This window comes from Helianthus annuus, chromosome 1, assembly GCF_002127325.2.
Source record: "Helianthus annuus cultivar XRQ/B chromosome 1, HanXRQr2.0-SUNRISE, whole genome shotgun sequence".
NCBI lineage: Eukaryota > Viridiplantae > Streptophyta > Magnoliopsida > Asterales > Asteraceae > Helianthus > Helianthus annuus.
Window position 1 is genome coordinate 149,036,382 of NC_035433.2, and position 14,214 is coordinate 149,050,595.

The 14,214-nt window shown below is 37.3% G+C and overlaps 2 protein-coding genes across 3 annotated transcripts; one reads left to right on the plus strand and one right to left on the minus strand.

Annotated features, from left to right (window-relative positions):
* Positions 1-677: 677 nt before the first annotated feature.
* On the minus strand, positions 678-4,564 carry LOC110884582 (probable boron transporter 6). The gene is made up of 13 exons (XM_022132303.2): positions 4,443-4,564; positions 4,243-4,325; positions 3,762-3,954; positions 3,542-3,680; positions 3,286-3,454; positions 2,819-2,985; positions 2,566-2,739; positions 2,391-2,486; positions 2,199-2,318; positions 1,796-2,109; positions 1,434-1,710; positions 1,214-1,357; positions 678-1,015 (listed from the first exon to the last, which is right to left on the minus strand). The coding sequence occupies exons 1-13, from the start codon at positions 4,544-4,546 to the stop codon at positions 983-985; spliced, it is 2,013 nt and encodes a 670-aa protein (XP_021987995.1). The 5' UTR covers positions 4,547-4,564; the 3' UTR covers positions 678-982.
* A 5,682-nt stretch (positions 4,565-10,246) lies between these two features.
* LOC110884569 (DNA-directed RNA polymerases II and V subunit 8A) lies at positions 10,247-12,375 on the plus strand. Of its 2 annotated transcripts, none has more exons than XM_022132288.2 (5): positions 10,247-10,388; positions 10,848-10,925; positions 11,005-11,159; positions 11,847-11,944; positions 12,067-12,375. In XM_022132288.2, exons 2-5 carry the CDS (start codon positions 10,853-10,855, stop codon positions 12,176-12,178), a joined length of 438 nt encoding a protein of 145 aa, XP_021987980.1. In that variant the 5' UTR covers positions 10,247-10,388; positions 10,848-10,852; the 3' UTR covers positions 12,179-12,375. The 2 variants fall into 2 exon arrangements, with proteins under 2 accessions (XP_021987980.1, XP_021987985.1); XM_022132293.2 differs by having other exon boundaries at positions 10,251-10,367.
* The last annotated feature ends 1,839 nt before the right edge of the window (positions 12,376-14,214 follow it).

Genomic DNA, 14,214 nt, shown 5'->3' on the forward strand with positions numbered 1-14,214 from the left:
ATAGTGTGAATGCTCTTACGTGTTTGCCTGAACCATTTTCGTTTGAAGAAGCATGTGGTATGGAGGGTGGTGAGGGAGGGATTCTTGGTGCACTTAAAGCTAAGCTGTATAAAAAGGACGGTCCAGACCATGCTAAAACGATGTTACAACCAATGTGTTTAAACAATACAAGAAAGAGAAAAGCCCCACAGATGGAGGCACCCTCACCTCCTAAACAACCGGCGAGCAACGAACCCATAAGTATTGACTGCTTGCCAGCTCTTCAGAATCAAAACCATGACCACCAAGCTCGTGATGCTATTGAACTTGCAAGTCCAAACCGCTATGACGGTTCGCAATGTTGCTACGAGCCTCTGCTGCCAGCAACTGTCCCATGGTCTACTGAAATCCCATGGCTAGAAACTCCAAACACTAGCAACCAAGTCGCAAATATTTCAAGCAGCTTGTTTGACACAAATCTCATGGATTCCTTGTGGCCAGTTTCAGCTGAAGCTAACCAAGTAACAAGAAGCCAGTTAACTGGAATTGGGGGTTGGCCATTGGGTCAACAGGTGGTGCAAAGTGACCATGGTTGGGATGGTTGCGGTTCAGCTCAATCTGCTAACAACGTTGCAGCCAATTGGGATCCCTTAGTTTATATAAATTCAGTTTTAAGTTGACATAATACAGTTTTTAGGTTAACCAACTAATTAATTTATAAAAAGATTTCGACATTCAAATGGAAGATCATATAATAGGCATGCTTCCCTTTATCTAAACCTAAAAGTAATTAATGTGCTACACACTAAAAGTTCAATGTGTATAAAAAGCTTACTGTGCAGAACCCACAATTTTCATAGCTTGGGATCATCTGATCTTTTCCCTTAATGTATGATATATGCTTCAAATTCCATTGTCATCAATCAGCAGTACTATCGAGCGAACTCTATTCTTACAAATCTTTGGTTAAGAGATTCTTGATATATGCATTGATCATACTATTCTAGGCTAGTGAATCACCATTCTGAGGGTCAACCTGAAACAATTATGTAGTTGCATCAATTGTTGTTGACTAGTTTATGTTTGTTATGGTTTCAGATAGAGGTAGCGAGTTTGACCTATTTAATGATCAATGGATCAATTCAGATAAAATAAAAAGATTTAGCTAAAATGGTTGACCCAACCCGACCCAACTACCCATTTGTATGAGAAGTAAAAACAATTAAATACGAACATGATTCTGTCTATCTTTGAAGCTTGATCTTAGCTTCAACTCTCCTCTGTGGGTGAACATTTCATCCAATATCTCTGGGGAAGTCACATCAAAGAAGTCATCCATGTCACTCGCTTCCGATCCATCGCCATGGTGTTCAAACACCTTCAAACCAATAAAACTTGCAATGTCATCAACTTGTAATTATGTATGACCATAAATCATAAAGATAATTGCCTACCCTTCGTGAAAGACTCATGTAACCGGAGTGGCCAGTAAATTCTTCATAAGCAGATGCATCTAGTTCCTGAAGATGTTGACGAGGGAACATTTTGGGAAGAAGGTGCTCTCTTATGGGTATTAGCAAGAAGAATGGTAACGGAAATAGTATACCACCTATTGGTATCCATGTGATCCCATAGCAAAGCAAGAAATACACAAGCTGGAAGAGTGTAAACATCATTATGTATTTGAACGGTACGGATTCCACATATGAAGCATGAGGCCCTTCATAGAGTCTATCCAAAATTATTTACCACAATAATAAGGTTGATATGAACTAGTCAAATGTGAATTTGATTTATGTTGTTTGACTTGACTTACTTGAAACGCCTACGAGAAGGAACAAAAAGGAGCAACAATCTTTCCCAAAACTGATTACCAGGAAGGCTATCTAACGACATGTAGGCAAAATATCCCCAGAAAACAGATGTGGGTATCATTTTAATAGCGGGCATAGCAAAGACCGCAGAGCCCACTAAAAAGGACTGTAGTAGATTTGTTACTCTCTGCTCATTCACCCGAACCGGTATGTGATCCTCAATATGTATATCTGGGTCGAATTTAACCTTGGCTTCTCCATCTCCACGGTCCATAACAACTTCCTTCAACTCGTCTAACTCCTTGTCTACAGGACTCTAAAAAGAAATTATTAACTTTTTTGTTTAGCTGTTGTAGTATTATGTTGTAACGGTTGCAGTGGGATTGAAACATCACAATCACATACTGTTGTTGTATGAGGATCCATGTCGACAAAAGCAGCGTGCATCTTTTCGTAAATTTCTGATTTGCTTGCTTCCATCTTCATGCCTTCCTTTGCACACTTAGCCATCTTCTTCCGCATTAACTAAAAAACAATGAATCCCGTAAAAACATTTTACGAACATCAAGACTTTTTGATGAGAAAGTTATTTCCAACCTGTCTCTCAAGAATTGCAAGACTTCTGGTATGCATGGGTGATTGTGGTAGGACACCGTTTGACGGGGGGACTCCAACCAAACCGCAAATCAAAGTCTACAGGATGTCCAATCACAAGATCGATGATATACAAGAAAGACATAGGTTGATAGATAAAAAAGAATGCTACAAGTACCATGAATCCAAGCAACAGTAAATCATAATGGTAAGCCGAGGGTTTTTTTAGATTAAATTCTTTCGGTTGTGCCATTTGTGCAGCCACGCTATGGTCGAAAAAGTACAAGGCTGCTATCATCAGGGCTGGTATTATGGCCGTGGCAATGTGAATCGCTGGAACCTTCACCATTACCTGCATGCAATATTAAAAATCTTAATTAGTTTTGGAAACTAACTAACTACTTCATTCATTAATACAGATCATAGCGTACTTTGATGACTGTCCAATGGGATAAAGATCCAGGTTCCCAAGGAAGAGGACAAAATAGTCGCCTCGGAACATCACGTGGAACTTCTGTGGGCTTGGCGTAAGATATAGCAGTCCATACCACGACCATAAGAGGAACCCCATAGTCTGCTATAAGACCCCGTAGCCACCCTGTTCTTGCCAACACCATACAAGAAGAATATATCAAACATTGCAGGAAAAAGTTAAATGTTGGCAAAGTTTTAAATAATTAGGCCACCCATGTTTCATACATATATGCTTCATTTGAGCAGAAGTAGTGGTGAGATTTAAGTTAAATTTACCATTTTACCCTCCAAACAGTTAAGCTACCCATATTTCATTATGCTTCGTTTGGTCAGTTTCTAGCCAAGTAGAATTGTCCATATAGATGGGTGGCCAAGATGAGTGGCTATTATATATTATCCTAATATTAGGATATTAGATGCCTACCTACGCCATATGGCCAGGACCTGGCACCTCTACTCTTGATGGAAGTCATGAGGGTACCAAAAGCGAAAATAACAGCAAGCAAGCCATTTGTATACAACCAATGAAACTGGTACTCTTCTTTTGTAGTATCATTTTCTCCTTTTGGTACATGGAACTCACTTATTACTCCCTAAAATATCCAACATAAACCTAGCTAGTTAAGCAAAAATGTCCAAGCACATATCACACTGATATATATTCTTCTTAAAAAGAAAACCTTAACAGCCTCTTGCATAAAAAGCACGGAAATCAGCATGCCAAAAAGCTCCCCAGCAATCCTTGTGAATCTTGTGATGAGTGTGCAAGCATTGAGTATTGCAAGAACACACAACATCACAGAGGTCCAGACACATACCCTAATTACATGAAGAATGAATTATATCATTAAAGTTAAAAAAAATAAAGGGTTAATAAATAGAGTATTATAATTATACTACCATCCAGCCCAAGCTAGAAACAATTCTTTTCCCAACTCTGGTCTGTGTTTGGCAAAAGTATACAAGTAATTGTACATTATAACAGTAGGTTCGGCAACACCTAAGATCAAAAGAGGCTGTCCTCCAAAAATGGAATGGATAACTCCGCATATAGCAGTAGAGGTAAGAGTTTCTACTCCACTCAATACATCATCTGTCCTCCTCCTCCAAAAACAAAAAACAAAAACATCTTTCTTTCTTTAGAGACAGACAAAGAAGCATAATAATAATAATAATAATAATAATAATAATAATAATAATAATAATAATAATAATAATAATAATAATAATAATAATAATAATAATAATAATAATAATAATAAGAATAAGAATAAGAATAATAATAATAATAATAATAATAATAATAATAATAATAATAATAATAATAATAATAATAATAATAATAATAATAATAATAATAATAAAAGATTGCAGCTAGCACCTGTATCCTTATTTAGCTGCTCGCCGAATGCAATGACTGGAAGGGCAGATGCGAAGAACATGTATGCTGTGGGAGCTAATATCCTGGAAAAAAGATGATTATTATTACAGTAGTATAATACTTGAACAAAAGAAGAAGAAGAAGAAACATGGGTAAATTTGATAGGGAAAAAGTGATAGGTAAAGGAAGGGGATAGATACCTGGCGCCGGAATGTAGAGCCCCCAGCCAGTCTTGCTTGTAACACTGTAATCTTCCTTGAAGGTCTTTCCTAATCCCACTAAAGGGGGTTTTAGGGGTATCCATTAGGAAGCAGCAGCAACTCTACAACTAAAAATATTAGCATAAGAAGAATGGCCGGGAATATATATGCATTTTATTATATCAACAAGCTAGGTTAAACAACATAATAACTTTTAATTGATAGAAGAAACTCAGGTAGGTAGGTATAAATTGAGTGAGGCAATAACATATATAAATTCAGCCCTAGCTAATAACATTAGAATCCTAAATTAAAAGTACGTTGATCTATATATGGTTTAATCAATGCATATACGTAAAATGCAGAATTCAAATATAGAATAGGAGCTGGTTTTAATCATCTGATGAAATGGTAATATAGCGGAATATATATGAGGCATTGTGCTTGCTTATATGAATATTAAAGCATTACCGAAGAGGGCAATGGCCGGTGGGAGACGATTGAGACTAATTAGAGATGATTGTATGGCTTTTTCATATAAATAAACTGTTCAATCTTTCCATTTTCACCCGAGAAAGAAAGAAAGATGATATGAAAAGCCTGCCGTTGGACGTTAATGGGGGGTGCTTGCTTCACAGGGTATTTAATTGATCAAGGAAGGAAGCAGCAACTCTACAACTAAAAAAAACATAAGAAGAATGAGAATGGATCTAAATCAGCAAAGTTAAAAAACATAATTGATAGAAGAAACTCAGGTAGGTAGGTAGGTAGGTATATATTGAGGCAGGCAATAACATATTATATTATATAAATTCTGTCTGCTTCAGGTGCCCTAGCTAATAACATTAGAATCCTTCCTTGATCTATGGTTGAACATGCATATACGTAAAATGCAGAATTCAAATAGGAATAGGCCTGATGAAATGGTAATATAACAGAATAGATAGATATGACGCGGCATTGTGCGTATATCTATGAATTAATAGTAAAGCATTACCGAAGATTCAGTCAGGGCAATGGCCGACGTGACTAATTAGAGATGATTGCATGTGTTCATATAAGATGATGATATGCATTGATTGTTCAATCGTTTCCCTTTTGGCTTGGCTGGAGAAAGAAAGATGATATGAAAAAACCCGCCCGTTAATGGGGGTGCTTGCTTGCTGTATGTATTTCAATTGGGTCGGGTTTGAGTTATTAGCTTAGTTAGTTTGTATATATGTATGTAACAAGGAGTTAATAGCCAAAATGGTCCCTGAGGTTTGCTCACTTTTGACACTTTAGTTCAAAATTCAAATTTTTTAAATCTGGGTCCCCGAGGTTTGCATTTTTTTGCCATTTTAGTCCAAAAATGAAATCTGGTCAGATTTCTAAAAAAAACCTGAAGTTTTGTCCTTTTGCACAGGGGTAAAATGGTCATTTTCATTTTATTATAACTAATTATTAATTAAAAATAATAAACCTACCACCACCTCTCTCTCTCTCTCCCTCTACTCCTCTCTGCCGCCACCACCGCCACCTCCTCACGTCGGCGACACTAACATTCCTCCGTATCCCCCTCTCTTTCTCTCTCTCTCTTTCTCTCTAAAACACAAAACCAGAAACCATCACAAAAATCAAAATACAGACAACAACAAATCAAAACAAAAACCGATTTGTAAAAAGAAACGAGGCTCCAACAACAAATCAAAATAAAAACCGATTTGTAAAAAGAAACGAGGCTCAGATCTGTTTTACATTGGGAACAAGGAGGAATAACCGCCATGGCTGCAAACAGAGGTTGCAAGCGCACTTGCCCTCCTCCGATTCTGCCACGCCAAGCTGCGGAAAATCTCAAATGTTGACCCAATTTTGATCATCCTGTTTGTTACAAGGATTAGGTGAAATCATCACAGCCTCGTGGTGAAGAAAAGGACTGGGTTCAAGTTTTGATCATCCTGTTTGTTACAACCACCTTCAAACCTGCAACAAGAAACCCAGGTTGATCAGACCTACACCCAATTTCATCACCACCACCATTAATCAAAAGGACTGCAACACACCACCATTAATCACAGCCTCGTGGTGAATAAAAGGACTGGTGAATAAAAGGACTGCACCCAATCTCTCTGTCTCCCTCCTTCACCCACCACCTCCAACAACACACCATCACAACCACCTTCAAACCTGCAACAACCCTAATCACCAACCACCTGCAAACCGTCTTCGACTAACCCTCCCACCGCTACCGTCTCCACCGGAACCCTAACCCCAAACCTGCAACAACCCAAATCAGCAACCAACACGATTCAACTCACCACCCCTACTGAAAACCCTAATCCCAAAAACCTGCAAACCACCACTATTAAACCCACCACCCCATCCACCATCACCACCCTCACCGAAACCCTAATCCCAAACAACCTGCAAACAACCCTAATCACCAACCACCTGCAAACAACCTAGATCCATCCGGAAGAGAGAGAGGGAGAAGAGAGAGAGAGAGACAGAGGTGGTTTTGTTGTTGTTGTTGTTCGTCGATTTACACCTGTAAACGCTGCTACTGCCGTTAGCTCGATGAGTAGCAGCTAATAAAGGATTTACACAGAGGTTAGTGTCGCCGGCGTGAGGAGGTGGCGGTGGTGGCGGCAGAGAGGAGTAGAGGGAGAGAGAGAGAGGTGGTGGTGGTGCTTGTGAAGAGAGGGAGAGGATGTGTGTGTTTATATCTGCAGTGAGAGAAGGTTTATTATTTTTAATTAATAATTAGTTATAATAAAATGAAAATGACCATTTTACCCTGTGCAAAAGGACAAAACGTGAGGTTATTTTTGAGAAATCTGACCAGATTTCATTTTTGGACTAAAATGGCAAAAAAAATGCAAACCTCAGGGACCCAGATTTAAAAAATTCGGATTTTGGACTAAAGTGGTAAAAGTGAGCAAACCTCAGGGACCATTTTGGCTATTAACTCATGTAACAAGCAATGTTTCAATAACCAGATTGGACGTCGAACCGGTCGTTTTACCAGTTCACTGGTCGGACTGGCTTTAAAAACCGGAGAGCTATAATATAATTTCATTTCCAACATTTGTTAGAGTCGACCACATTTTTTTTACCAACAATCAAAATTTCTAAAAATATATAAATATGTAGATAAATCAGTGAAGAGTTACAAATGTAAAAATAATGTGGTTTGGTATTATTTTCCCATCAACATACAATGCAATATATATATATATATATATATATATATATATATATATATATATATATATATATATATATATATAGGATAAGGATCAGTTAGAAACTAAACTTTAACCGCGAGAACCAATGTGAACACAATCAAAAATATCTAAAAAACACACAATTTTTTTATTATTTTTTATATAAAAATCGCTATTTTTCGTTACCAATTTTTTTTCGAGTAACAATTATGGATGCACATGTGCATATGTATCATTTCTTTGACAAATTTCGTAATACATTACCAGTATTAGACAATTACACTTTCATTTACACTACCATCCTGATGAAACAATGGTTAACCGGGCAGGGTTAACTCACTGGTCTCGTTAAGTAGGGTTAATCCCTTCTTTCCGAGGATCGGTGGCTTGACCGTCAACTGGGCTGTCTCCTGCACAAGGAAAACACACCGTGACTCGTAACAAGGAGAAAGGGGTGGGGGGTGCTCCTTGTTACCACTTTCCGGCGTGAGAATCAGTTGTTTGCTTGAGAAGCAAAGTGTGATAGTAGTAGTAGTGAGAGAGTTGTGAAGAAGATACCTCAAACCTGGTTTGGGGTTGGTATTTATAGCCGAGGAGTGAAGGAGAAGTTGAATGGACAGACTGACGACGTGCTGCCCTTATGCAGGTGTGCCAGGCTTGTCGGTTGCGGAGGTGAAGCCACGTCCTACTGCAGTGTCAGTCTGTCGCTTACGTATGGCCTGACAGGCGACTGTCATGGGTGCCACTTGCTCTGTGGTGTCAGTCCCACTTGCCTCGTGGTCAGGATACGGTGCCGCGCCGCATCACTGCATGCGGTAACTACTGTTGTCTCCGCGTTCTCACTCTGGCTAAGATTTGCAGGATGCGGTGCCAGGCCGTATCGCCACTTGTGGTGACTGTTGCTGTTGCCCAGATTCCTTGCATTGATAGAAGTGTTCACAGGATGCGGTGCTAGGTCGCATCGCTATGCGTCTACTATTTTCATACACTATATGTGGTACCGTTCTCATATTCCGGGTAAGTCCTCCTCCATCATTGGGCAAATTGGATTCGACCTCTGTGTTTGCACGTGCCCGCACGGACACAAATAAGTCTTTAGCTAGTGGGGGTTTTGATAAGGGTAATGGTCACTCGCGGTCATGCTGACGCGAGATCTGGGACCATACCTCTTCAAGTCCCCCCAGTTTAGTGTTGTTTCCGTATGCAAGTTGCATGTGGGAGGAGTACTAGACTATGGTGTCTAGAAGGTAGCTTGTAGTTTGGAGAAGATTCTAGGCCATGTAGATGGCCCCTGCTTCTAGTAAATCAACCTGGGGGTCCGGTAGAGTCATGTGACGTCTCTTCAATATTTGTAGATGTAAATGTCTCGCTAAGTGATATATATCTTAAATAATTCATATTAATATAGCTTTAATACTTGTAGATGTATATCTCGCTAAGTGATAGATAATTTATAATTCATGTAATTGTAGACAAGTAAGATGATTATTAGTTTAGTTATCTTAATAAATTCTAGGCAAGATATACATGGAACAAGAATTACTTATTTTGTTAGTGGAACATACACAAATAATCATGTAACATGTCATTTTTTATAAAATAAAATAACTATAACAATGTTATATGGAGGCATCTACTATTTAGTTTCCCGTCTTCGTTTTATACTTATCTTATATAAACTAATATGAAATCTTATCCTACTTTGAATTCGACGTGTAATAAACGAGATTTCTAAAGATATAATATTTTATTATTTGGTATATAAAATTAGATTTATTCAAGCCGTGTAATACACATGATTTTCTTATGGATATAAAATTTTAACTATTTACTATAAAAATTACATTCATTCAACCCGTGTAATGCACAGAGTTTTAAAAGATATAACTTTTTTTTTTTTTTTTATAATTTGGTATATGAAATTCGAGTTAGTTAAGTATTCAACCCGTACAATACATGGTTTTTTTATTACCGATAAAAAAACATGTTTTCTTGAAGATATAACTTTTATATTTAGTGTACAAAATTACACTTATCTAATCCGTGTAATACATAAGGTTCTTAAAGATGTAATGTTTTTATTACTTAATATATAAAATTGTTTTTATTCAACACATGTAATAAATGAGGTTTTAAAGATATATTATTTTATTATTTAGTATAAAAAATTACATTTATTTAACCCGCGAATTACACGGGGTTCTAACAACCTAGTATATGGGAGTAAATTGCCATTTTAGTCCCTGTGGTTTCGATCATTTGCCAGTTTAGTCCAAATGTTTCATTTTTAACATCTGGATCCAAAAAGGTTTCATCGTTGCCATTTTGGTCCAACTGACTTAACTCCATCCATATCTGTTAAAGCTGCCAAGGGCATTTTTGGCAATTAAGAAAAAAAGGGTTAATAAAAAGAAAAATGAAATGACAAAAATGCCCTTGGCAGACTTAACAGATATGGATGGAGTTAAGTCAGTTGGACCAAAATGGCAACGATGAAACCTTTTTGGATCCAGATGTTAAAAATGAAACCTTTGGTCTAAACTGCCAAATTGACCCAAACCACAGGGACTAAAATGACAATTTACTCAGTATATGGTAAAAATAAAATAACCCTAAACTAAGCAGCCGTCCTCCTCCTCTTGTCTATTATCTCCCCTGTTCTCCTCCATCTTCTAAACCTAAAAAAACAAACAGCCGACAGATCTTCACGATTCAGCAGGTAAGGTTCAATCAGCAGCAGGTAAGCTTCAATTAGCCACCATTTCTTCTCTATTACATTTGAATTGTTTTTTCTTATGGTCCACCCGGATCGTGTTCGTACCGCGAATTGGATCGGACGAACCAAAACGAAAATCACCGTGACTATGGTTTAGCATGATGTATAACACTATTCAGCCTCCCACACAAGCCACCGTTTCCTAGATTTAGCACTTTTACCATCTAATATGTGTTAAAAGATATCTAAAGTTAGGATTTTTTTTTTTTTTCAAAAATCATGTTAACCTACTGTAAAAATAGAGTAGTACATTTTTGGGTCGAGTTTGCTATTTTTACCATGATAAGAACAATTGCTTGCACTAAATGCATTCATAAGGTCCGATCATCAACAGACTGACTGACTCTATTTATACCATTTGCTTAAATATCAATACTTTCATCTCTTTAAGAATCTTACCAGTTTTGTTCATGTTCTCTGCAGCAAGGATGGTGAATCCCCACTTTGATGATACCATTAAAGTCATCGGGGTGGATGCTGACGGTAAAAAGTATGACAAAGGTAAAAAAATATTGCTCAATGTTTACTAGATTCTTTATTTTACTTTCTTTTATTGTAAACGACAATGGTATGCGTTCAGTTTCGCGTGTTCAAGCAAAAGGGGAGGAATCGGGTATGCACATTGTGCTGGATGTGAACTCACAGTTGTATCCTATGCATGCGGGACAGAAATTTAGGATGGTTTTATCTCAAACTTTGAATGAGGATGGCTCCGCTGCTGTAGCTGCTTCTGAGGTAACTTATTATTTAATCCAACGCTTTTCACTTAGGGGGCGTTTGGTTCCTTGAAGTTTAAGGGAACTGGAATCTAAATTCTATTTCTAATCTGACTAGAGAAAAATGAGAATATCTTATATTTTAGTGTTTAAAAGTTAACAAGTTAAACTAGTTTTTATAAATTTTTTTTTAGTTTTTTATTAGAGTAAAGTACACGGATGGTCCTTGTGGTTTACCAAAATTTTGGATTTGGTCCCTAGCTTTTCAAAAGTACACGGATGGTCCTGTGCTTTGCACTTTGTAACACATTTAGTCCTCTGCCAACAAATCTAAAGGTTCTAGCATGTCTAAGGGACTAAATGCATTACAAAGTCCAAACCACAGGGACCATCCATGTACTTTTGGGGAAAAGCTGGGAACTAAACGCGTTACAAAGTGCAAACTACAGGGGCCATTTGTGTACTTTTGAAAAGCTAGGGACGAAATCTAAAATTTTGGTAAACCACAGGGACCGGGACCATCCGTGTACTTTACTCCTTTTGTTATTAACGAACACCTTGCATAAGTGATGCCGCTTCGTGCATCACACATCGGGCTTTTGAGATCAAAATGCATCGGATCGCCACACGCTTTTTAAAACCAAGCCCCACAGGCTTTAGTAGCAATAAACATTAGTAAACTTGGTGTGCTCTAATCTAAATACAGGGAAGCAAGAAATCACTTGCGGATAGATTCGAGTACGTTATGCACGGGCTATTATACAAGATCTCAGATGATAAGAACCAAAGTGGTGATGTTGAAGTGTATGTATCTCATCACCTCCGTTTACTTTCATTTATCTGAGAGCATGAATCGGTTATCATATTTTGTTTTAAGATTAACGTTTGCGAGTCGGCTATACTGATCTAGGAGTGTTTGGATACAGGGCTGTATACATATCATTTGGAGGACTTCAACTGCTGATGAAGGGTGCTCCTGCGAAGATGGGTAAGTTTAAGGTGGATCAAAGGTTGTTTCTTCTTCTGCTTAAGGAATAAATGTCGAACTCTCTTCAGTTGCTCGTGTGTTCTTGGATGGAATGTTTTACCATGGTACTTTGACCAGTTGGTTTTTAGTTAATTAACTTTATTTTATTGTTGGCTCTTCGTGTCACCTTAAGTTTGTGACGGTTGTTGGGCTCGTGTATTTTGTGCTTTTGTAGATGTGGCAATGTTGACCTTTTTGTGTAAACGTATCAAAGGGGATACGGGTCAAACCGGTTTTTCCTCAGCAGTTTGGTCAAGGTCGATTCATTTGACTTTAGGTCGAGAAAAGAGGCTACTTTTTAGCATTCGACTTGCATGCATTGCCGTTAAACTGCTGACCATCTTCTTCACCATCAGTGAGGTTGGTATTAGTAATGAATTTTAAAACAAATTGTACCCGTTTTGGAGACAATTGACCTCAAAAGTCAAAGGTTGTCAAAACTCAAAACCTCAAACATGAAATTTAAGTATTTGCAAAGGTGTAATTACCATGTATAAGTCAGAATAGAAAGTCAACTGTGGGGGCTTCTGTACTAGAATACATTCAAAATACTAATGACATGATGGACTAGGGGTGGTTAAAAAAACGATCAACCTAAGTAAGCGAAGGGGGAAAATCTAAACAAACTAATGATTAACGATCTGGCCTTGGTTTTTAATAAACCAAAATTTTCAGTTCGGTTTATACCTTGTTTTAAAACTGAACTGCACCAAATCGAAATGCGCCACACATGGGAACCGTCTTTGTTTGAATGTTTGTTATCGGATTTATGGTCTAAGTTTATTATTTTCGTCTAAGAGTTTCATTCTTGAATATTAATAAGTGGAAAACAATTAGTTTGGGCTAAAAGTTTCATTCTTAAATATTCTTTATTTTGGTAGAACTCAAAACATTTGAAGTAAAACATAACCTGACTTGTGTGATTACATATGTAGTTAATTTGTGGATATTATTTGGTTAAGAGGGGAAGTAAAGCCTACATATAATTAAACACTCAATCCTAGAACTATAATTCTTCCTGATTGTGAAACTTCATTTAAGGGGGGTGTTTGGTGTTGCGTTTTCAAAATAGATTTTGCGTTTTTAAAACTGCGTTTTGAAAAAGCATGTAGGTACATGCTTCTCCAAAACTGCGTTTTGGAGGCAGATAATCACTTTTTCATCCAAACATTTTTTAGATTATTTATGTTTTACAAACGCAATAATCAAATAATCACTTCAAAACGTAATCCCAAACACCCTCTAAATCGTTTGGTTCTTCAAGTCTCAAGAATAATCTCTAAAACTAGTAATTTTACATGTCACGTGTTGCGTCGGTGTCGAAAAGTTAAGTAATTTGAATTTATATTGTCTAATGAAAACATATTATATTTGACCCGACTCGTTTCTGAACAAAATTTAAAACTAAACATAAGTGAAAATGTACATAAAATAAGCATGGAAACGTATCATATTTGATCTGACTCATTTTCCGAAAAAACCATCTCGAAACGTAAACTAACTTGAATTTATATCGACGCGTACGTAAAAATAAGCATGTAAAGAATAGTATTACTTTAAGTTAAAGAATGGTAAACTTTAGAAACTCGAGGGGGTCAATATGACATTTCACAAAGTTCTAAAAAAGTTGAAGGATGTAAGTGTCAATGTTTGAAAGCTAAGGAGGTGAGATAAACAAAAAAGGCAAAAAAAAAAAAAAAAAAAATAACTAAAGACAAAATAGTTACTATTGAAGCTAACCATTAAAGAATTTTATATATAATTTATTATTTTTCTTATCGACTTTCCATTGATTTCTTCCACATGTTTCCATTTTTCGTTTTTCAAGTTTTATGTGATTCTTGATTTTGTTTTAGCAATAGATTGTGATTCTTGACTTTGTATTTTTCTTCTCTAGCTATAAAAGCTATTCAAGTTTTAAGGCTGGTGGGTATGGTGACGGAGGGAAGCTGGCGACGGGATGAAGACGGAGGGGGCGGCGTGGGAGGATTGGCGTCGCCGGGGGGAGGCCCACCTGTTTGGTCCGTCGCAAACGGCACAACTCGGA

Excerpts from the sequence above, each read along its gene's own strand:
- LOC110884582 (XM_022132303.2), bottom strand. The coding sequence starts at position 4,546 with ATGGATACCCCTAAAACCCCCTTTAGTGGGATTAGGAAAGACCTTCAA. Across the intron at positions 1,711-1,795 it reads CCTTCTCGTAGGCGTTTCAA|ACTCTATGAAGGGCCTCATG; the intron begins GTAAGTCAAGTC and ends AATTTTGGATAG. Across the intron at positions 1,358-1,433 it reads ACATGAGTCTTTCACGAAGG|GTGTTTGAACACCATGGCGA; the intron begins GTAGGCAATTAT and ends ATTGGTTTGAAG.
- LOC110884569 (XM_022132288.2), top strand. The coding sequence starts at position 10,853 with ATGGTGAATCCCCACTTTGATGATACCATTAAAGTCATCGGGGTGGAT. Across the intron at positions 10,926-11,004 it reads CGGTAAAAAGTATGACAAAG|TTTCGCGTGTTCAAGCAAAA; the intron begins GTAAAAAAATAT and ends GTATGCGTTCAG. Across the intron at positions 11,160-11,846 it reads CTGCTGTAGCTGCTTCTGAG|GGAAGCAAGAAATCACTTGC; the intron begins GTAACTTATTAT and ends ATCTAAATACAG.